Source organism: Alosa pseudoharengus, unplaced genomic scaffold, assembly GCF_046254945.1.
Source record: "Alosa pseudoharengus isolate Yale_2024_CS ecotype anadromous, Long Island Sound unplaced genomic scaffold, YU_APseudo_1.1 YU_APseudo_1.1_scf_20, whole genome shotgun sequence".
NCBI lineage: Eukaryota > Metazoa > Chordata > Actinopteri > Clupeiformes > Clupeidae > Alosa > Alosa pseudoharengus.
In genome coordinates, this window is record NW_027468664.1 from 11,781,494 (window position 1) to 11,806,054 (window position 24,561).

General features: G+C 42.9%; 2 protein-coding genes across 2 annotated transcripts in view; one reads left to right on the forward strand and one right to left on the reverse strand.

Moving 5' to 3' along the window:
- The first annotated feature begins 872 nt into the window (after positions 1 to 872).
- LOC143136089 (rho GTPase-activating protein 8-like) lies at positions 873 to 17,615 on the forward strand. The gene is made up of 13 exons (XM_076296576.1): positions 873 to 1,119; positions 2,367 to 2,432; positions 4,093 to 4,218; positions 5,182 to 5,269; positions 5,628 to 5,759; positions 6,199 to 6,285; positions 8,498 to 8,596; positions 10,084 to 10,194; positions 10,319 to 10,392; positions 10,787 to 10,864; positions 11,435 to 11,563; positions 11,874 to 11,977; positions 15,235 to 17,615. The coding sequence occupies exons 2-13, from the start codon at positions 2,387 to 2,389 to the stop codon at positions 15,430 to 15,432; spliced, it is 1,272 nt and encodes a 423-aa protein (XP_076152691.1). The 5' UTR covers positions 873 to 1,119; positions 2,367 to 2,386; the 3' UTR covers positions 15,433 to 17,615.
- Positions 17,616 to 20,153: 2,538 nt separating this feature from the next.
- The window catches only part of phf21b (PHD finger protein 21B), an 83,230-nt gene continuing 78,822 nt past the window's right edge, over positions 20,154 to 24,561 (reverse strand). The window contains exons 11-15 of the mRNA XM_076297312.1: positions 24,090 to 24,112; positions 22,859 to 23,017; positions 22,100 to 22,166; positions 21,856 to 21,959; positions 20,154 to 21,105 (exon numbers count right to left, since the gene is read on the reverse strand). Coding sequence (XP_076153427.1) covers positions 20,821 to 21,105; positions 21,856 to 21,959; positions 22,100 to 22,166; positions 22,859 to 23,017; positions 24,090 to 24,112 — 638 coding nt within the window. The 3' untranslated portion in view covers positions 20,154 to 20,820. The remainder of the gene's footprint in view (positions 21,106 to 21,855; positions 21,960 to 22,099; positions 22,167 to 22,858; positions 23,018 to 24,089; positions 24,113 to 24,561) is intronic.

The window sequence follows — 24,561 nt, forward strand, 5'->3', positions numbered from 1 at the left end:
ATAACAGAAAAGTTCAATCAACAAATATGCTTGAATCTTTAAAAAGTACAACAGGTTTGAATAATGGCAAACCAACTGGTTGATTTTTCAACTCGACCACCAGGTGTCAGACTCTCTCCAGAGTTTGTCACCACATGACATTTCAGAGCCATTAAAAAAAGGATTCAGAATCCCCATATCATTACTGACCCCAAAAACCGACTGGAAAATGCATTAGATGAATGAAACAGCTAAATTGCACGACAGGTGATCATTTCTCAAGACAAATATTCACTTCTCCCTTGTTCGACCTGAACTTTACATTTGCATATTCATTATAGGCCTACTTCAACTAAACTGTCATATAGGTTAATTGGCCTATATAGCCTATGTGTCTAAAAGAAAGTCCCTGCTGTTATGGTTGGTGAGAGCTATCAGAGCTTTTGGATAGCCTACTAAATTATCAAATTAAGTCTCGACATTGCAGTGATCTGTGTTAGGCCCAACCATTTAACGGCTGAACTAACTAACCGAGATTAGACATAACCTCAGTACAAAGAAGCAATTGTAGATCTACAAAGTTTAGCTAGAGCTTCTTCTCTAGTTGGGACTGTTTTAGTCTACAGAACCTTACAAGATCTTAGTCTAATTATTTATGTTCACCTCAGTAGCTATGGGTGAGGTAACAGCCTAGCTGACTAATCCATATTTTAAGTTCCGTCTATATGAATTACCCGTTAGGTATGCAGTGCTTGACAAAATGCATTGATATATACCTATGGACAAAATGTGCTGTTATCAGCAGCATCAGCGGCGACTACATCATACAGTTAGGAAATTGATAGGCAAGACAGCCGGATATGGCAATTTCCTCTTCCTGTAAATTAAAAACGCACCGTAGATCATAAAACGCATTTCAAGCTTCAACTGCCAGTGGTTTCATTGAAGCAGACACAGATTCATGATAATGCTCAAACTTTTATGGAAAACTTGGTAAATCGCATTTCCTTGTCTAGTCACCGAGTCCCAGTGAGCATGCGCACTTAGTAAGCTATTTAGGAAGTTTTGACCATAGATTTTGACTGAGTTTGCTAAGTAATAACCTGGACAACAACGTGAGTTTTTCCCGTCAACGCACAGGTAGGCTATGTCTCTTATTCGTTTTTGCGCACGGACATGCATCCATCGGGTTTGTAACGCAGAATACAGAGTTGCCTAGATGTAGCATAGCCTAGCGAATTAGGTGTTCAGAGGTGTATGACAATCTGAAACCAAATTCCATGATACAGGTTCCCTCGCCCTTACAAGAAAATGGCACAGGCTAGGCTAGAAGTCATATTTGCGCGGTTGTGGGAGCTCCGAGGAGGTCAAGTCAATTAATCGACTGCAGATATTCAAACATCTTCACTCACTATGCGTTAGCAGTAGCTTGTGTTTTTGATGTGTTATTAAAACAGCAGTTTGAAATGTCCATTAGTGGAATTTATGATTATACAATAACTTCCAGGTGCAACTGAGGCGTTATTGCATGAGTTAAGGAGGACTTTATGGGATTCTGTTGAGCTGCATGGGGCCTTTTGGAGGTAGCTCTGGCCTTTTCATTTAGTAAACAAGGCACAAACCCCCGTTTGGGAGAGGCGCCCAAACAAACCCAGTGTCCAAATTAAATGTCATCGCTGATTGTGAGTTATCCGCACCAGATGAAGACCTTGATGAAATCGGCCTAGACGAGGCGTGTAAATATCATTAATCTTCAGATGTGCGTGAAACAAGGTTTTCACAAATTATGTAAATGTGGAGAGGGAAAGACTAAAGTAGCATACAGACTTAAGTGGAAATTAATTCTGGCAATAAAGCTCTGAGTAACCTAAATGACAAGAAGAGGAGTCAGGTTTTTTATTATTGTGTGAAGGTGTTGGTATGCCTGTCGGACTCTTTCCTGAGTTCCTGCCTGGTTCACTAGATGCAGGCAGAAGTCAGGCTCTTTGCGTCTGGTCTACTGGTCAAGAGAAAAAGAATGCCATAATCATCCCTGAACAATCCGCTTTCCAATCTGTTATACACACATGGCCTGATGACAATATTCAGTTATTGATCTTAAAAAGGGATATGTCCTATTTTTGCCTTATATCAGCCATATTAATAAACTTTTTTTTTTTTACCCTCATCACTTATTTTATGTACAGTAGGCTATGTTAATTGTTAAATGTACCATGGTTACCTCTTGGCCATGCTTTCTCCTGGTATAAGACAAAACATTGCCATCAAAGTGATGGATTGTTTTTATGTCCATCATATTATTGCAGAAGGATATTGCTGTTGTGATAGATGTTTGTTTTAAAAAATATAATGGTAAGTCATCTTGTTTCTGTATTGTGTATCCCCAGCTTTCTCCAATCCTGTCCAGATGTCCATGATCTCAGAAAATGACTTAGAGCAGCTGGCTGAAATAGGTGAGGCATCATTGGTCTTACTCACCTAGCAAGCCTACTTCCACAGTTTCCCGGGGATATTCTGCATACATGTTTTAGTGACAAACCTGATGCTGAAGTCATAGTAAGCAGTAAACCTTGTCATTAAAGGGCCCTGTGACTTCATTCTCTGTAGCAAAACTAAAACATAATCATCTTCTTGTGGAAAGTTTGCCACTTTGAGTAAACATATCCAGGTTTGTCACGAAACCATGTACATGGAAAAGCTTTCTGATGCCCTGTTCAAACCCTGTGTGTGCAAGTGTGTACCACCATAGGTTTACTCATTTCTCCTTGCCATGTGTGGTCACCCATTACTTGGCACGTACATTTTGGATGACCGCATCTCTACCCGTATAGTTACTCAGCAAAACACAGTCTGACCTCACCCTTGTCCACTCTAAATGACCGACCTTGCCTCTCTTGGGTCAGTCAGATGACTAGCATTTGGTGGGGCAGGAAATCAGGAAATGAATCACCCCTCTGAGTACTGTAACTGCAAACCGAAACCTCTGTGTTTCCCCGCCAACTTAAAACGATGTCTGACATTCCCTCAGCTTTAAGTCAGGATGTGTGTCAGCTGGTACTGAGGGCACAGATGACTTCTCAAAGCCGCCCCAACAGCACACCAAGTGTGACTGCACGTGGCAACGGGCAACAAGAAATGAAAACTAACCCACAGAAGAGTTTTCGTCTCCTTGGGTATCTTTTTATAGCACTGTGGCACTGCAAAGAATTTTTTTTTTTTTTTTTCGTTTTTTCTTTTCTTTCCAGTGCTTTGAGGAATGTGCTGATGCTGAACCAACACCCCCAACTCCCAAACATCTCGTTCTGAGCCCTTTTAATTACCACTTTACTTTGAATTTTTCAGATGATATCTTTAATCAGATGGCCAGTTGGTAAACAAGAATAAGCTTCTTTTTTTTTTTTTTAAATAGAAAGAAGTTGGGGGGCGGGGTATGTGTGCATGCTTACAACTTCTAATCTTCCTTTGTCTGAAAATCCAAGTTTGTCAGGGTTCTCCAGAGTTGCAGGTCTGCTATTATAGCCATTGTCCAAACCAAAATAAACAGTTCTGTCCACTGGGCATTTCCTCCTCTGAGCATGCTCAGTATTTATAGGCTGCGTCCTGGCCCAGCATGCTCAGTAAGTACAGATAGGCCGCACAGATAGGCTATGGAAACTTTCCGCTTTCTCCGTGTGTAAACATTTCACAATCCCAGGAATAAGCATTTTTTGTTGTTGTATTTTGAATGAAGTCATACATCGTGACTCGTGTTGGCTCTCATTGTGGGGCTTCTATTGGTTTGGAAGGCATTTCTTGTGATCTTCTGTTGTAATTCAAATCTATTCAGACTCTTCAATAAATTTGAAATGGCAGTGTAGCTCACATTAAGGCAGAAATAACTGGATAGAACATTCTAAATCTAACCCACCAAGTCCCTATTGGATAGCTGAGTTTTTGTTCTCGGTCAAACATTTTTTCCATGTGTAGTAATCCATTTAATATATAAATGCACGATAATTGTATTGCATGTGAGCTGCAGTGACATGACCTCGCATCCCTTCATGGGATAATGATAATGATTATTGCTGTTGTGATTGTTGATGATCAATTATTGTTGTTATTGTTATTATTCAGAGCTCCAGAGGGATGAGGAGGAACAGGAGGAGGAGCGACCCACAGCTAGTACTCCCAACGATGCCATCACTGACACCTCCCACCCTTACTATGACGTAGCACGACACGGCATTCTTCAAGTCACAGGTTGCCTTGTTTACTTTTTTGGCTATTCTCACTCTGGTTTTGTGGTCTGTGGTGTCAAATTAAAATGATCTGCTTCTTGTGAGATTCTGCAAGAGGCCATGCAAGGGAACTGAAACCAGGAGGACTAGATAAACCTGTCTGTTGTTTCACATGTTAATGATTTAGCTTGCCACACTTTCACCTCAATAATGAGCCACTGGTATCGCTACAGCGAGCAACAAAAAATGACCGGTAACACTCCAACAGGTCCAGTCAAGTATCGTCCATCTAAAAATTGACTCCCAAAGACAAGCAACTAAGTGTTACCTCTGAAACCAAACATATTATAACATTAAATAATTAAAATATGTTCTGACTATGGAAATTGATTTAGATGTGGAAACACAAATCTTTGTTTAACAACACACTAACATTCAACAGTAGCCTAATTACAGGCAATGGCTAAAACAGCATGACTCGGCAGTAAGCATGGAGGTGGAGTGTATACTTTTTGGCTGCAAAAGCTAACCGGCTACAATGAGAGGCTGTGTGTCAGACTCAGAGCAGGTGGGGTAGGCAGGAGAGGAGATTTGTGAGCACAGCCTGTGCAGTGATACCACACTAACAGTGGAAGAGGACAGAGAATGCACTGTTGTTCCCACTCATGTTCCTAAACCAGGAAATGAGCATGATCACACCTTCTAACTAGCTAGCTTCTAAGAAAAGGTGTTTATCAGCCTTCCTCCTTCCAGTTTCACCTATCTGTGTGGGTTTGTGTAATGCAATCTATTTAGAGTTTCTAGTGTGTGTGTGTGTGTGTGTGTGTGTGTGTGTGTGTGTGTGTGTGTGTGTGTGTGTGTGTGTGTGTAGGGTGGGGGTGTCTGTATATGTGTGTATGTGTTTTTGAGAGTATGTTAGTGAGGGTGAGCGGATTGTGTAACTTTTTTGTTTCTGTTTTGCCTTTTCTGTTGTGTGCGTCTGCAGGTGATGACAACTATGGCCGGAAGCTCATCATCTTCAGCAGCTGCTGCATGCCACCCTCCCATCAGCTTAACCACCAACGACTGCTAGAGTGAGTGGATGCTGTACACACACACACACACACACACACACACACACACACACAAAAAAAACTAAAGAGGTACAGTTGATTTACGTATGTTGCATGTTTAGACAGGTCTGCACTAGTGGTTATGAGTAAACATGGCATTATCATCTCCAAATGGATACACCACCTATTATTGCAGAAATGGAGCTGTACTTTGCTAGTCTTTTTGCATTTGGCTTGCCTAGTCCACACAGTGGCGGTCCACACACACACACACACACACACACGTACAGTACAGATGATTTAGCTAAATGCAGATTTTTTGATGGGATGTTTTGTTGCTGTGATGTCGCTGAGTGCTGCATTTGGTGATTGTCAACAGGTACCTGAAGTACACCCTGGACCAGTATGTGGAGAGCGACTACACTGTGGTCTACTATCACTATGGCCTACGCAGCAGCAACAAGCCCTCTCTGCGTTGGCTCCGAGATGCCTACAAGGAGTTTGACCGAAAGTGTGTCTGTCTCTCTCTAGCTCACGCTTTTACACACACACACACACACACACACACACACACACACACACACACACACACACACACACACAGAGTCCCTCACATTCGCACTCCTCGTTTTTCTTTTTTAACTAACCCCCTGAGACTAGTGTGTGTTTGAGGTTCCTCCCCAGCCTCTGTTCTAAAAGCCCTCTCATCTTCCTCTACAGACACTTTGCTGAGGGCATGTCTAAATCGGGTGATTAATAATTTAGCACACTTAATGAGGCAGATTACACTTGAGCAAATTTTGGAAGCGCGTGGGAAGGAGGTCCAGCCAGCAGTGCTCTGTGTGTATGTGGGGTCAACGTTGGTTTCGCTCTAAAGAGCCGTTAGAAATTCTGCCTTTGGAGAATACTTTATAGTTCTTTGTGTGCGTGTGTGTTTGTGTGTTAAACAGGTACAAGAAGAACCTGAAAGCTCTGTATGTTGTCCACCCCACAAACTTCATCAAGATCATATGGAACATCTTCAAACCTCTGATAAGGTGTGTGTTGACTTGTGACTGCTACTGTATCTTGACTCTTGAAGAATGCCTTAAGGCAGCGGTTCCCAAACTTTTTTCCCCGCGGACCACCTTCTACAGCCTGACTCGGCTCGCGTACCCCCACCATCCAACTAGGGGTGTAACGGTACACAGAAGTCACGGTTCGGTTCATACCTCGGTTCGGACATCACGGTTCGGTACGAGTTCGGTACAATGGAGGGAAAAGCAAAACAAAAATGCAGAAAGCATTTTTTTTTTGTACATGTCTCAGGCTGTACCACCTAGTCATACAGTCTCTTCCCTGAGCTATCTGCAACAGCCTGAAGTGTGTAAGATAGGCTAAACAGTACAATAAGTGCCCAGACTCAATCTGTAACTTGTAAACAAAATAAGACAATCAGCTATAAAACTGAAAATAGGCCTACAGCATCTCTTATTTCTGAAAGTGCAAATTACATAGAAAATGATTTTTAAAAATCCACTTAAGCAAGACCTTCAACATCTGTGTTTAGTTGTATATGGAAGGGTCTACAATTTGCCTCAATATTTTTCATTGTGTGTAAAGTAATAATCTAGCCTACTAACTGTGAAAATATCACACTATTTTGCCTTTTTTTAAAAAACGAAATTGCTCCTTTCATTTCATAAACAGACTACAACTAGAAGTCACGTGACTTTGCCCTTTGACATTAACTCACCGTAGCATGGTTTGTTTATTAGCCTGGTTAGCGTTGTCACTTTATTTTACTGTCTGCACTTACACTACCAGCTCCTCATGTGAGAAGTTACAAGTTACCCCAACATAAAGGTAATTACCACGCGATTTACATAGCTTTCTGTCATTACGAAATCATTTAATTTAAGCCATAGGTTTTGGCCCTATTTGTATGTGTATCCAAAGGCTGCTGAAGCGCACGGGAAGTTTCTTTCCCCTCGTTTCAGTGATTGGTAGCCTACATCATCTGGGTGATGGCTTCGAATATGTGTAGCATTTCTTCCACTCACATACCCAATGCTGAACAACGCCGACACACAATTTCATCTTATCCACCACTCTTTCGCCTGTACTAACGTTACTGTAACTGAAGTTCTCAAACTTGCGATCTTAAAGAGACCAGCGGATCCTCTAACTCTTGTAGGTCTAACCTTAGTGCTGCTAATGACTGACGGACTCGACCGACGACCTGACAAAAAAAAACATAGGCGCCAATCAGAGCTTCAGAGCTAAGGCGAGGCTACAGATTAGTGTTAGGTGTCGCTAAAGAACTCCCGTAACTCTCGCTACGTAACAGTAATTGCGCATGACATTAATTAATCCGCACACGAGTTTTATGTATTTTTATACCGTGTATTCTCCGTGTAAATTCATGCACCGAACCGTGACGCCCGTACCGTTTCGGTTCAATACGAATACATGAACCGTTACACCCCTACATCCAACACATAAAAAAGTAACTCATTCCATTGACGCATTCCAGGCATCGTTGTTTAATTAGCCGCCCTACATGATAACATAATCAAAATGTGCAACTGGTCTATGAGCTCTCACGGAGAACCACATTAGAATGGTTAGGTAGCATCTCACTGCAGACCACGCACTGTGGCTTTGGGCAGTCTGTCTCCCAATCCATCATACTTTCGCTTTCTTCGCGCAGTCTTTTCTGTCTCGTTCTTTCTTTTATCCCCCTGCACTCCATCTCCACCTTCATTAGTCTGCCCCCCCATCCCATTCCATCGTTACCTGTGTCCTGCTCTGTTTCTCTCGCTTCTCCTCTTCGATCGCTTTAATTAGGCCTTTTGGACAGTGTCCCTGTTTTTAGCCAGTTTTCCATGTTTACGCAGCCTTCTACCTAGCCTATACTTCAACAAACTAACGCGCCAGATATTCTGGCTGCCCGCAGGAAATCACGTGTAGCCTATTGTTTGTAGCTTATTTTTTAATGAAAACATACCCTATTATAGAGTCTACAAATGATTTCCTTTAATTTCACGTTTCCATATCATAACCCGATTTGAAATTATGTATTATTTATGAATTAATTAGAGTATTAATTAATTAATCATTTTTAACTCCTTTCCGCCATTGCCCTTTTCATCTCGCGTACCCCCTAGTGGCAGCTCGCGTACCACCGGGGGTACGCGTACCACAGTTTGGGAATCCCTATATAGCTGTATCAGTTAACCAGTGCTTCTGTTTTCCTTTCTCTCCAAGTCATAAGTTTGGAAAGAAACTGACCTATGTGAACTACCTGGCAGAACTGAGAGACCACCTTGACTATGACCAGCTCATCGTTCCCCCAGACGTTAAAAGGTATGGGTTTCATTGTCGGCCGTCTGAAGGTAGCCGAAACTGATCAGTCTGTCCGGCAGTCCACGTTTCTGCAAATTTCATCATCATACTTCCAGAGGACGATGGCATAGCCTCATCCCAATCTCAGTCAACCGATACTGCAATGTAACCCTATGTCACCTCATTAAGCTGGCCTCATTTTGAATGTATGTCAAGTGTGAATATATGTCAAGGGAAATTACCCTTTTTATTTTGGGGCCAAAACGTGTCCAGAAGTCCAGAAGTGTGAAACTGGTGGAAGTAATACAAATAGAAGCATTAACATTTTAGAAATGAACCTCTGAAATATATGTCAAGCAAAAAAAATAATAATTTGTAATGACTTTGTAATGAGCAACTTAAAGTTTCAACATAGTTTGGCTCCATTAACCAATCAGTGTGTGTGTGTGTGTGTGTGTGTGTGTGACAGAGAGTCTAAAGTTAAACTAGTTAAGAACTTTCAATGACTCTTGTGGCAACAGTAATGCTACCATTATTAGAATGATGTCGGTCTCGTTTACCCTGTACAATAAAAGCACTATCATTTCCATGATTATCATGCTGAGGTGATGAGTTTTTAGTCTTGCTGAGAAAGCAAGCAATCCCCCACAAGGAAAAGCTGCAATAACCATTTACACTGAGAATCCTCTAAAGTCATGTATCTAACAGACTCAGAGCTTGCTCGTGTTCTCAATAAAATCAGCGCTAAATAGAGTAACAAGATGAGATTCTGTTCCCAGTTAGACGCAGTAAGACACTCCGCCTGTGTCCCTGCTTGATATTGACACATCGTGTGTGTCCTCAAGAGGCCTGCAAAGACTGCTCCTAGGAACAGATGCTTTGGAGCAGCCTAGTGTTGTCAGGCCTAATTTGTATTGATATTTCCTGATCCTCCCTGTAACGGGCAATTATATTCAGAGGCAAAGCACGGACAGTCAGACTGCCTGACTGTTGAATATTTATGAGGATGGGGGGGGGGGGGGGGGGCTGCGAGGGCTCAGTTATTCTCCTTGGGAAAAGGAGGCAGGTGGTTGGTTAGTTAAGTCCATGGTGTGGTATTGCTGATGGAGAAATGAAGTGGAGGATGGATATGTGCATTCCACCCCAGTATTGGGTCATATGCAGAGTGGGGAGAAAAGACGTATGATGAAATGAAGGAGAATATCCAGAATGTTCAAATTCTGACTTGCATACTGACATTTTCCTTTGCTTGGCTTAGCCTACATTTCAGAGTTTATTTGTAAAATGTTATTTCTACAATATTGCCTCTTCAAAACACTTTTGGACCTGCTAATGAAAATAATTCTCAGGCTTAATAGTGTCATGTGGTGACTAATATATCTTCATCACACAAGCCATTCAAAGTCATACATTTTTAATCCTGATTGTTCTCAAAGTTGCAAAGTATCTGTCGTTTTGGTTTTCCTTCACACTTGTGGTATCCATGGCGACCATATGTTTTCCCACAGACATGATGAGAAACTCCGGGCCAGTCAGAAAGGAGGACCGCCACCTTCAGTGAGAGTCCCACCACCACGACCCCCCCTCCCCACCCAGCAGTTTGGTGTCAGTCTGCAGTAGTAAGTTTAGACACACACACACCGACACACACACTCATAGCATATGCAAATGTTCCGCTTCATATAAGATGAACTGTGCTGAATGAACTAGCCCATCGTCACCCTCTATACTCTTGTTTTTTAGTATCCGAGACAAAAACAATGGAGTTCTCATACCCCTAGTTGTGAGTGAAACTGTGTCCTACCTCCAACAGAAAGGTAAGACCTCTGTCCTCTATTGCACTTTCTGACTGAGGCAAACAGACATTTTATATTGTGACATGTGTTGCATTTGATAGATAAAATAGCAAATTTTTTGCTGATTGCTGACTGCACCTTGGAGAACAAAACTGTACAGTCTAGCTAATCTTTTCTCTCTTCATGAATTCCCTGAGAACTGAGCTGAGCTCGTATGAAGGCTAGTCGGCTTCCTTCACTATCCCAACAGGGCAGTAGGGTTTCAAACATTAGCGCTACTCACAGCTGTAGGCAGTGTTGTGTTATTAGCAGGCTGGCTGTAGCGGCAGCTGCCTACAGCTGCCTGCCGTCTCTTCCCCTGATCTCTCCTTCCTCATCCCCTAACCCCCCCCGCCCCCCCACCCACCCGCCTCAGGTCTGCACACAGAGGGCATCTTCAGGAGGTCGGCTCGAGTTCAGCTCATCAAGGACATCAAGAAACTCTATAACTTAGGTGAGCTCACACACACACACTTTCTTTTTTTATCTCTGGCTGCCAGGAAAGGACAGATCGATTGAGCTCAATCCCCGCGTGGCCAAGCTCTGATGGCATCACGCGGGGGCGTGTCGCTGGTGGGGGCTGCAGATTAAGATAGTGTCCATTTCAGTCGGCTTCCACTTCATTAGCACCACCACCACCACACACACCACACACACACAATCTGCCCCCTACTAACTTGCGCTGATCCCCGGATCAATCCAGACGGATGATCCCGCCGGCCCCATGCGTTTCCCAGCATGCATTATTTACACAGTTAACCTTGCCTGGGCTTAAATTCCCCAAGCAAGTTCCATTTTTAAGCATGTTGGTTTGGTTGATATTGACCGCAGGGGCTCGATTTCATCATGGTACTACAAATCTCTTAAGCTCTTTTCTTATTGTTTGCATGTGTTAGTCAATGTGTAAAATAGAGACATGATGACCCCTACGGTGCGGTCATGGAATTGAATATATTCAATCTGATAATACTGATCCTTTTGTCCTCTCCTCTTGTCCACTTTCTGACTTGTGCCCTGGCCACAGGAAAACCAGTGAACTTTGAGGAGTACGGGGATGTCCATGTTCCTGCTGTCATCTTGAAGACGTTTCTTAGGGAACTGCCCGAACCCCTCCTGACCTTCGTTCTGTATGACCATATCTTGGACATCACCAGTAAGTGGTAGCTTACCGGTATTCTTGTGGATAACCATGTCTTTCTGAGTCTACGACAAGAGTCTAGGCCGTCTGGGACAGTGGTAACGTAATGGTTAGGGACCTGGGCAGAAATGTTGTGGGTTCAATTCCCAGTTTCCACCGTTGTGCCCTTCCACTGTTAACCCAGAGTTGCTCTGGGAATGGCCCTTGTAATATAATTGACATTTGTAAGTCGCTTTGGATAAAAAGCATCATCTAAATGCATAAATGTAAATGTCTAACAGCGGTCTAATTTGTGTTTGTCTGTCTGTTTGCTTGCATTTTCCAGGGGTTGAAAGTTGCCTCCGAGTCTCAAGATGCAAGCGCATTGTGGAATCCCTGGCTGAACCCAACTACATTGTGCTCAAGTACTTGGTCTGCTTCTTGAACATGGTGAGTTCCGCCCGCCTGGGAAATCCAGTTGCACCCAGATTCCATTCGTCACGGTATCGGCTTCTTGTCACCACTTCCATTCTGGCTCTAAAACTGCTATCTTGGCTCCAGAACTGCATCCCTCTGAGCTTCCAGACACTTCAGGTAGATTAGCCACGCATCTTGCAACTAAAGAGGCTTTTTCTTTCGGGTGCTGCTAGAGATCTACTTATGCAAGGAGAAAGGATAGAAAGTCAACAGAGAGTTGTCTCATCTTCCTGGCGTTCATCACTCGCTCGATGGACCGACCTTGTTGTGCTGTGGAGTGAAGTGACCTTAAATCCCCCCCCCCCCTCCCACATGATTGCGGCTGCAGCAGCTTAGGGTGTCCTGTACCGTCCTGCCCCATGCTGAGTGCAGGCTGGCAGCGGTCCTGGTGTTGTCTCCCCAAACTGGGCAGCAGCCTGGCCCCCTGCTGTGGTCAGTGCAACACCCCATGCTGCCCGCGTACCCTTCCCCTTCCCCTACCCCTGTCCCCCCCAGCAGGACGTGTGGAGCAGCCCTCCATCTCCCCCTGACTCACTGGAAGAGAGTGTCTGTTTTAACAGAAGACTGAGCAAAGCTGCAGGGGATTCTGGGATACGGAGGCAAGCTGGTGACCAGCAGAGAGAGGACGGGGGATGAGCGGGATGCCAAGGCCCCCCTCTGCCCCCCTCTGTGTCTGGGCTCTCTGAGCCTTGAAAGAGGATGTCGAGGGAATAAAATGTAGCAGTGCTTTTTTCTTTTCTGTTACTTTATGATAATGCCCAGTGTTTGGAGAGGAAAATGAAAGACATTGACCAAGTTGTTTTTCGTATGGGCACAAGATAAGAGCTTGTGAATATGAATTACACAAGCACTTGACAGTAGAACAGCCTCTCAATTTGCATTTGTTTTCAGGATAAAATTCTGTTCAATCCGTTTTCATACCTTAGTCTGCTTAATCCATACAGTAATTTCTTAAAGAGTCCACGTTATAAAAATACATACTTAGAATAGCACACTTGAGGAAACCAGAAGATAGCCCAAGAACATGAAATGACAAGTAAACCTTTGAAATTCAAGCGTCAGCAACACCGGAGACGTCTTAAGTCAGCCCTTTATATAAGTTTCCCTGCCTGGCTTCACACTTGAAGTGTCTCTGTGTTAAATCCACGCTGCTTGAATGGTAAATCAGTCTTTCAGACTCTTACAGTGGTAATCTGCCCCAGATTCTTCCCATGGGGGCCATTAGTCACTCTGACAAGACAGTTTAATCAGAGAGAGAGAGTATGGGTTTAATTATCCAGTGGGCCTCCCTTGTGCAGTAGCTCCATGAACCAGTCGCCGGAAAGGGTGTTTCACCTGTGGAGTTTTCTCGGACTGGGACCTGTGTGAGAAGGATGCTGCTTGTAGGTGCAGTTTATTATTCTAACCCTTTACACTTTTTGCCAAATTCAGCAAATTGATCCTCAAGATCCTCTAATTGTCTGATCCAGATGTTCGCTCAAAAAGCAAACCTCAGTCATTGTTCTGTGAGCAGAAGCAAACAAAGGGACTCTGGCCAAACCATACACTATTGTATCCAATCAACACATCGCTTCAAGATCATAGAAGGTAGGGGTGTCATTGAATAGGCTGTTGAGCTCCAGTATTAACACTTGTAGACTACACCTTTAAGGGTAAGGTTTGTGGGATGCCTGAGGTACTCCATAGCCATGCATCCTTCATCACAGACACCCTAAGGTTCTACTCTCCAGCTGTGTTGAGTGTTCCTGAGACTCCAGGGAGTTGTCAGGGCTTTGATCGCCAGGGAGAAGATGGCCAGGGTGTCAGCCATCTTTATTGCTCTTCTTAGTGATGCCTGCTAGTGCATTGGAGACGACTTCAAGTAACACAATGTTGGAGTTTCATTTTCATCAATTTTTTAATGACCTGGCTACCCATTTAGCATTAAGGAGTTACCCATTTCATTTAATGCTGTCAAAAAGAGTCATGCTCCTACCCGCAACAATGTTGCATAGCTCAATACCAAGCATTCCAAGTGTGTATCAGCAATTGTAGAGCCTCCACTCTCCGATAAGTCATAAGGATATGGCCTGGAGCTTTGTTTAGCGTTCCAGCTCAGCTCCACAAGTACCTGTGCCCTTAAGGCTATAGCTAGTGGGTCTTTACATGTCTGACAGAAGCCTCGTTAGGAGAGAGATTAATTCTGTGGCGGTGTTTGAGTGGCTGTGAGGGCCTACTCTCAGAGCTCGTTGAGAGAAGTGGTCTTATTTGACTTGTGACCCCACTTGCTGTACCAGGCTGAGCCACTAGGGGAAAATAGCCCTGAGAGTGATTCAGCTCCTCCAGTCACACTGCCATGAGATCTTTTGGGGGGTTTTTTTGTGGTGGACTCTTAAGGACTTGGGAGTGTGTCATCACATTATAGCAATTATTTCCTTCTCATGACATCATTGAGATCTCCTTGATCATAGCTTGCTCGGTACCCACTACCAGACTGGGGGATTGGCCTGGATTTAATTGTTTGATAAACAGAGACTTGCACTCTCGGTAGATAACATAGAGTGAAGCTGAGTCAGACTTAACCTAGAGCTGTTTTGAATGAAACATACAGAGCACATGGCACACCCCGTCCTGTGCTGCATGGCTTACAGGCTGTTGGAATGGACAGGGAGGAAGAGGAGGTGGGAACTTCTTTCAGGCACAAAGAAAAAGAGAGAAAGATGAGGTGGAGAAAGTGAGAAGTTAGTAAAGTAGCTACTCTTGTCATATAACTAGGCCCACTGCTACTGTTTGTCTACTAAGGTCGGGCTGCACAATCACCACCGCTCCCACCTCTCTGTCGTGTGGGAGTTGTTCACAACTCATTTGTCATGGCTTGCCAAGGACTCGTGCTCCTTTAGTGCTGTTTAAGATGTAATAATTGCTCTCTCAGCCCTGTAAGGCCTAACACTGCTCTAAAAGTGAAACTTGCCACGAGGGGCGGCGAAGTCAATTTGGCTCGTTCAGGCTGATATATATTTTTTTCTCCTCTCTCCGTCCTCCTACACTTCCTCTGAGCTCACTTTTCCTCTATATATCTATCTTTCTCTATCTCACACACTCGCTTGCTTGTTCTCTCTTTTTCTCACACTCAAAACACTTTCTTGTGGCTAAGAAATGTAATGTTGTGTACAGTATACCAATCATTAGAGCTTCTGATTTTCTCAAGTACGATTTTTAACACGTCGCTCGCCCTCACGATCTCTCTCCAGGTCTCTCAGAAGAGCGTCCATAACAAGATGAGCTCGTCTAACCTGGCGTGTGTGTTCGGCGTGAACCTGGCGCGTCCCCCTCAGGGCTCGGTGTCGCTCAGCGCTCTGACGCCCCTCAACATCTTCACCGAGCTGCTCGTGGAGCACTACCACATCATCTTCGGCTGCCGCAACCCCGCCACTCAGGTGCTTCCCTGATGTGACCTACCCACCCCATGCTGTCCCTTACACCCACTGCCACCTCAAAGCCTTGTTCCCCCATCTCACGGCAAAGTAACTGCACCTGACAACTGGAGACCTCCACACACACGTCCACTTTTGTGAAATGCCCTTGCTCCTCCTGGGCCACATGCCACTAGGGTGTGTTGGATCAGTTTGATTACTTGGTTCCTGTTTGTTATATGGGGTCACCTGTACTATTTTTTTTTTTTTAGAGGCGTTGTAAGCTCATTTTGTTACAAAAAAGTATATATGTGTATAGCTCTTTTTTTTACTTTTGAATACAAGGGTGCTGTACTGTATCTTGTCTCCAAAAGAGTGATCTCTGCAACACTGTGCTAAATCTATATTATTGTATATTTTTTATTTATTTTATTTTCAAAACACTAAATGAAACCTGAGCATGCTACAAAGAGAAAGGAAAAAGAAGCCTTTTAAGCCGGCTATTGCCATGGCAACCCGCTCTCGCTTGCAGCTGCTCTGGAGATAACCTTGAAGGCTGGGATGTCAGGTGGTGGGGGTGGGTAGTCACACTTTAACTGTAGCGGATACAGAGACCTGACAGGGCGTTTGTGTGAGCGCCTAATTTTCTCACATCATGTTTCCCTAGTCCAGCTTGTTAGGGACAAGCTGTGGACCCGACACACAAAAGCTCTTTGGTCCTTGCCATGGTTCATAACATCAAGCATCTGTCGGGGTCTCCAGTGAGCGGCCCATTGAAGCACAAGTGTGTCTCAATCGCTTGCTCTCGTCACACATCAAAAAGCAACTGGATCAGTGCTTTCACTTGCAGCGTTGCCTAGACAAGTCTGTGCAAGTTGGGAATGATCAGGTTTTTTAGGCTTGTAAGCTTAGAGGGTTTCCAAATGGATTGTGTAGTAACACTTAACATGTTCGATACAGCCACAGGTTATGCCTTGGGACATGAACGAAAGTGCCTTCTGTTCTTCTGTAGTACTGTATGTCAAAAAAGGTATTCAGTGTTATGTCATTACCTGTCATTACCAGGAATTAATGATCACAGACAATAATAAGATCTGGAGAAAGTTTGTGTCTTAAGATAAGATAAACCTGCTCTGCATACAGAGCCCCATAGTTATTGGGGGACTGCTCAAGATGACACACGAGAGTGAGACAGCTCGAAAAAGAATGCCACGTCACACCGCCCTGTTCTTTTCCTCCTCTTCCACGTCGGCCGCTTTGACAGGGAGAAGTCGTTGAGGATGACAGCGGGAGCCAAGCTGTCGGAGGGCATTAGGGAAGATTTAGTGCCTTCTTCTGCATCTCCGCCGCCAAAGTATGAGTGCTAACACTAGGGGGCGCTCCTCCTGCAACAGGAGACTTGTGATTGAGCTTTGCCTGGGTCTGTGTGTCTACTCAAGCTGGCACTCTGCTAGCAGGAAAGGTGTTATTATGCTCACAAGACGGAGACATTAAACCCTCACGCTGTTGCTCCTAGTGCTACTGTTGTCAGTGAATGGTCTCTTGATAATGGTTATGATGTTCCTCTGTATATTTATGGGTTGTGTAATTGTGCTCTCTACCATCTGTCTTTGTGTGTATATCGGTTTATGTGAAGGACAAGCAGAGTTTGTTTTGTCTAGTTATAAGAGTATATATAACTAAGCATTTAACTTAGGCTATTGTGCCTTTCATTCCTAAAATTTTTGTATGGGGTCCAATTATACTACTGACCACTTGCAAGAACTTATTTTACATATTTATAATGCAATATTAAGACGCCAAAGCTACTCAACCGCAACAGATTTTTTTTCTTAGATTTTTTGTTTATTAACGAATCAGTTTTTCGTAAGAACTTGGTACAAAAAAATTGAGACTACTCTTTACCATTTACCAACTTCCATCAATCAACTTTTAATGCATCATGAAGAAGAAAAAACTACATTGGCATATGTAAGACAAACACTTTCCTATACATACTATCCACTGGACAGTCCCCTTGTTTTATGACAATGAAAAAGAAAACACTACTTCAACAGTCCCAAAGACATTTTCAATCTAAAACTTGGCGTGTTTTCTTTTCTTCTTCTCTGTCTTCGTTCTTGGTTTTCCTCATTTTAAAAGGACATATCAAATGTTGCAAGCTAAGTCAGAATGCATAATTGGCAAACAATAAAAATGCTTATTTTTTGTCATCATTATTTTTGTATCCCTTCCCACTCTCTTTGTTCATTGATAAAAGAATATAAAAGGTTTTTTTTTTTCTTCTCTTCTCTGTTCAACTTAGTGTTGCGTGTATTAAAATAGATCTGTATAAGCACTGCACAGTTTCTCCCGGAGAAGATTCTGGGAAATGCGGGGACCATGACAGAGGTTGGAACGAACCTCCTAATAGGGTAAATGATGAGTTATGGGCCAATCCCCCCCCCCCCCCCATTTTCGATCTATCTTTCCTTCTATCTATCAGTGTCTGTACTTGGTCCGATCTGCTGCACAGGGCTTCATAGTGGCATAAAGATTCTGCTTGTCATCAGTGCTGTTGATCAGCCTGCTCTTTGATCACCCTTCCAAAGACAACTGCCGCTGTGCCCTGACCGAACCCCCTCGGGTGGGAGGGGGGGTAAAGAAGCCTCTCTGTCAGTACAGAGCTGGGACTGGAATGATATGTATGGAGGAATGGCGTACATTCTGGTATCGGCTTTTGTCAGCCTGCGGCCGCTTATTTGTCAGTATGTCGGTATCTCCGTGGTGCGGTTGATGTTTCAAAGAGGTCAAAAGGGAAGTACAGGAAAGAGAACACAAGGCCTAAATAATGATATGCATAAAAAAAAGATATGCAACAATAATAATAAAATAAATTAATATTTTAAAAGCTCGGATCAAAAAATTTCCCCTGTTGGAATTGCGTTTTGATCGTTTGAAACACTGTCATCACGAAAGGCAGGAATTGTATGGTATGACGTGAATGTTTCAAAGCCCTTAAATGATTTAAGAATTGTTATGAGATTTTGTTCAGGTTGTCAGTGTGTTTAAAGCAAAAATTTTGCTTTTGAGGAGCTTGATATCTATGTTGTCACAGAGACAAGTTAAGTTGATACAGGCCACTGACCTGGGGCTACAAACAGTGTCTCATTTACGCTCTTGTCTCTGCAATTTCACGGTAGGTGATGACAAAATCAAATGACAAAGTTGTTTTCCAAGGCCTGATACAGTGACCCTTTTTTGAGAACAAAGACTTGACAAATGGATATTTCATTAGTCTTGCTCTCCGTATTGCATTTTCTTCCCAGAAATACTATGAGTAAATCTCAGTGCTGTTTCTAACATCAGTGCATGTCTATATGCAGGGATAAGAGCTTAAACAATAAAAATGTAGTTTGCGTTCATCTTGACATGGAAACTGTTTGGTCTTGTGTATGGTTAGTTAATGAATATGAATTGGTTTTTTTTTTTATATATATATATATATATAAAATTCCTTAATTATAGGAATTGTACTTTGAGAACATTGTTTATATCATTCTGCAAATGCCTATAAACATCTATGTGTTTATGGTTATGTAGTTATGTATGTGCACGCCTTATTGTTTATGTAGACAAAGCCAGGAGGGAGACGTTTGCTGACAAAGTGTCTGCTGACGTAGTCTGCCCGAAGGTTTATGCAAGAAGGGACTTTGCTGTAGTTGGATTTGGTGTTGCTGCCAGTGGGTCATACTGTGTTAAACCCTGTATCTCGAGGGCAAAGCCGGAAGACTGACCAAACAAGTTGACACACAAAACTATCCCACCCACAACTAAAACTCTAGTTAACCAGTGGTTTGTTTTTGTTTGCTTTTTGTAAAGTAAAGAATGTGATAAGAAAGAAACCCTGGATTTTTCTACTCTCTTTTGATCTTGAGGCAGTGTTCATTTGTATTGACTAGCAGATTTTTTTAAAAATAAATACAAAAGTTTTTAAAAGAAAAATGCCACTTTTGATACAAGCAAGTTTCGCTTCCAGAAAAAACGCTGAACTGTTAGAAAGTCATACAAGAAAAATAAAGAATTGAATCAAACAGCATTAAAGTGGTAACAAAAAAAAACAGGTACACATATAATACACATACCAAAACCAAAAGGCTGAATCGTAGGAGTTTTCCAGTACAAAAAAGTAAGGTTTTTGGCATATTTTCCGTACTGGTGAAGAGATTAGAGGGGAAAAGGTTCAGGGAGTGAAAGATCACAAACACACAGGTAAAACTATGGCCCTTCAAAAAAGGAAAGAAAATAATAAACATGTTATTTGAATGGGAAAATTGGAAAAGAAAGCTCAGTTTGAGTATGAAGTTCAGTAACAACACAGAAAAAACAAAGGACCTGCATGAACAGTACAACATTATGTACATTATGATCCCCTCCGAAACTTCAACTCCTCTCCTTTATCAACAGGCAGCTTCATGAAAATACTAAATTCTCCACTAGAAATGCTAAATTCTGTAGTCATCTTAAATACTTTGTTCTTTGTTCTTTTTGACTATATTAATACTGAAAAAAGTTATTCTCTGTTTTTCTTCTCTCCGTTCTCTCTCTTTTTTTTGTTTTTGTTTTTGTTTGTTTTTTTGTTTTTCTGTTGTTGTTGTTTGAAGGCTCATATGCATCGTACGTACATACACAATGGAAACATCCCCCCCGCCCAACCCCATATCCCACCCAGTCCCCCTTCACCTGAATTCATATGGCAAATATTGTTCATAGGAGAACGAGAACAAATATTTATGCCGATATATCAATGTACATCTCTTCCCCATCTCATATGTCTGTGGTTTATTCATAACTAACACTACTCTAATTTCTCTCCCACTAGAAGTAGAACAATTAGTCATTTTTCCTGTCTTTTTTTTAAGTAACAACGAAAAGAAATCTCTGGCCGCAGGGAAATACTTATTTGATGTATCCATGGCGGCACTGTGATCTGCTTTTTAAAGTCGATAAATACATTAAGGCCAAGAACGATAATAAATTAACAGTTTTTTTTTTTAAAAAACAATAAGTAAAAAAAAAAATCTCTTAAGCACTGTAGGTGTTGGAGTCAAAAAATACTTGTTATGAATCGAGTGAAGGATATATTTGTTCTTTTTTGTGAGTTTTAGATTTATAATCATAAGACATAACAGTTCCTTCAGAAAAAAAAATCCACGCAAGGTAAATATCGCATATGTCCTTCTTGTGACGGTGTTTCCATGGTTTCTTAAAACCTCTCTTTGTGAGCGTGTGTGTGTATCAGTCAGGGCATATGTTAATATGTCTGTGTGTGTGTGTGTGTGTGTGTGTGTGTATGCATGTGAATTTAAAAAGAAACACTTTGCTCTTTTCCTCTCTCTGCGTGTTGTTTTTATAGCATGTGATCTCATGTGACCTGCTGTGTGGTCAGTTGTTGCCTTGGGGCTGAGGCAGACTCTTCTGCAGAAGCGTGCTGGAGCCCATAGGGGGAGCTGTGGTGGCAGAAGGCGAGTTAGCCCCACCGCTGCTGGTGGGCTTGATCCAGGGCAGGGACAGGAGCGAGGCGCCGGCGGTGGTGGTGGTGGTGGCCGTCATGGTGACCTGGATGACCTGGTCTCGCTGGATGAGGCGGATGAGGGCCTTGAGTCGCTCCAGAGAGGCCTGGGTCTCTCGCTGCTGTCCCAGCAGCCTGTCCTTCAGGTCAATGCATTTCTAGAGGGCAGAGAGGGAGGGAGGGGATGGAAGAGATCGGCCGCAGGTCAGTATGGACACCAACAGATACTCCGGAATTCGATTTATGCATGGAAGGTTCTTTAGCCAGCTCGTATATTTCCGGAGGAGCATCAAGTGTGTTGCTGCTATTGTTTTAGTGTACCTGTTTACACAGACCCGGTCGGGTGTTGCACCTAGTGAATGGGCATGTTAAGATGCTGAAGGATGTATAAGTGTCAAAGTTGAATAAAGAGTTGCCTTATTGGGCATAAATAAAATATTCAGTGTCCGAGTGAACATAAAAGTAGCAGAATATAAGAGAAGATGCTATTAGAGCTGACACTCCACCCAAAATATATAAATATATGAGCTGGCTAAATAGTCTGTGCATAAACCCGAATTAAATCAAATGAACAGAAAATGTTTTGGTTCTTCCATTAACAAAAGTGGTCATTGACAACAGTGTGAGATGGATGCCTGTCATCAGCCAGCTACAGTAATACACTTTTCAAGGTGAATTAACCACAGGCATTCACACCCAAAAGACGTATAATGTTTTGTTGTCCAGAAGTTAATAGCTTGTTAATGTGGACTACCCCGTAATTCTGGTGAACAGACATAGCGGGCATCTTTTGCATCATGATCTGACCACTTCAACTAGAGACGCATCAAAGACCAAAGCAGAGCTGGTAGGATTGTTTTGGATGTGCCGGAGAGACCAGTGCGGCCGGCCGGCTGGAGTGGACTTACTGTGAGGGAGCTGCTGAGCCTGTGGTCCTGCTCTTCGAGGTGAGCACACTCCTTCTTCAGCTCACAGTTCCTCCGCAGCAGTTTCCTCTTTTCATCCTCTTTCACTGCACAGAGAGAGAGAGGGATAGATAGAGAGAGAGAGGGATATATAGATAGAGAGAAAGGGGGTGCTTTAGTTTCCAAATGCATTTAAATTTGGTGTAAATTGAAGATAAAATATTATTTCTTTAGTTCTGTGGCTTACTTGTTTTGTGTGTAACGTATGACTGGACAAAGTTGTGTGGCCAGGCCATATTCTCTTTGTTCAGTACCTGCGGGACAAATAAGAAGAGTGATGATTCACTTTTTCAGAATCATACTGTAAGTACATCAAGAGTTTTTTTGTTGTCAACTGTTAAATCCTGAGGGCTGATGGATTGATGTTTAGTTCTAATTCGACGAAGAAATCAAAGTTCAAATCAAATCAAGCAACATGTGATATCTTTTCATCTCAAACCAGATAAAAAGACACTGACAGAATGTTCAATCAATTTTTCACAATTCCTCCATTAAAGGAGCTTCTGCTCTATGCTGTCCTCACTTCAAAGATGGCGATCAATGGCTTTTCATCCATTTCACTTATTCATCCCTCATTTCAAGTCAGATGCACACTATACCGCCTCCTTTAATCACACATTCCCATTGAAAACCAGTTATTTTTGTAGTCTGATATGTCAAAGCTTATATGTTATTTCAAATTCGACAAAGGACTGTAAACAAGAGAGACGTAAATAATTCAAACTTCTCATATTTAGAACGTCAGCCTACAATACGAGCTTGTACTGATCACAAATACCCAGATGCACAAAGAAGGTCCTGATTTCTTTGGATCTATTAAAAATCTGCCCATCAGACTGAGGCAAACCAATAATATGAGACAGGCAGTCATAATTCCTCTATAGTTATCATTCTAGTTCTAGTTCTTTTTCTAGTTCTTGTTCTAGTTCTCATTCCAGTTGTCTACCTTCTTCTGGCACTTGGGGCACATCCATACACCCTTGGGCGGCGTTTTGAGAGGCGGATGGAGGCAGTCGGGGTGGAAGGCGCGGGGGCAGGTGTGACACTGCTGCAGCTCGCCCTCCTCCTTACACACGGCGCAGTGGTCATCATGCTCCAGCTCGTCCTAACACACACACACACACACACACACACACACACATAGGAATGTTAGGAGGCAGTGAAATAGTCACAGAGCTGCACGTCTGGCCATGAAACATTTTCACTGTTTAAATGCAGCAAAGTGCATCTTTGCATACACAACAAAATTGTTTTGTTTACCCGTTGCCTCGGCAGTAAGCAAGGACAACCGTGGAATTAGTTACTTTCATCTTAATGGTGACCCATTTTTTTCCACATTTCTGCAGACCCAATATTGTCATACTCACAGACACTAAAATATTAAGTTGGATTCCACCTCTAGACTTGGATGTGGAATGGATGTGCTCACATTGCCTTAGGAAAAAGCGCTTTCAGATTTCCACAGATCGGGACGTTAAAAATGATTGGATGGACTCCATCCCCCCGATAGATAGACAGATAATAGATAGATATTAAATAGTTCCCAGCTCGAGCAGGGCAACAAAAACCCACATGCCAATAAGTCCTCGATTTCAAAAGAGTAGAAAATCACAGGCAAATTTCACCACATCAGACTCAGGGCAGTGTGCCACGCAATAACCTGCCATTCCACGCTAGATAACTGCAAACGTGAGCTCAGGGGTTACGCTGGCAGCAACCAGGCGAGAAGAGCTTGATGCCCGTAATGACAATTCAAGGTGCCATGCCAGGCTTAGACTGTTCCGGAAAGCTATGCACCGCTGGTAGGGGGAGTCTTGCGGCATGTAAAACCAATCTTCCTGTTTCACTGCGATTGACTAGAGCTCACAGACGACGGTGATCAATTTTACTGCAAAGGTGATTATCGCCCATTTATTCCGCTTTAATGGACTCCCTGCTAACGACGTGTACGTGTGGACGATGAATATAGTGGGATGGGGACCAAGGACAGTCCTGACCAATGACTCTCATGTGAGGCCACACACACTGGCAATGGTCCACACACTGACATATAAACCACCTGTTTCAGGCTACATTGGGGTTAATTGCTCCTTCATAGACATGAAGAGACCACACACACACACACACACACACACACACACCCACACACACACACGCACAGTGAGAGTTGTACATACCTTCCAGCACAAGTCCTCTGGATCTTTGCGTGCAGACAAGAAGCAGAAACAATGTTAGTAGCTGACATAATGAGTACACACAGTTACCAAGGGTCCGTGGTGTGAGTGTGAGTGTGTACATGCAGTCTGGTTGCAAATGTGTTTCTGAGATAAACGTTTGTGTTGTTGGAAAGGTTAAAGACAACAAAGCCATGCAATTGCAATCACACCATACAAGCTCAAGAGCAACAATAGTGTTATCAATGCAATTATAAGCACCTACTTCCCATTGTATTGAAACCCTACACACCACTTCAGTTTCATAAAAGACTAGACTAGACTAGAATAATGAACTGATAACATAGCACAAAGCAGTCCCAATCTTCTACATTTAGAGAGGTTGATTGCTTTTGTTCATCTAAGAGTGGGGTTAAACAGTTATACAGTTATGTGCTGAGTGCATCAGCACTGGCATCAGAGAATGCAGAGAATG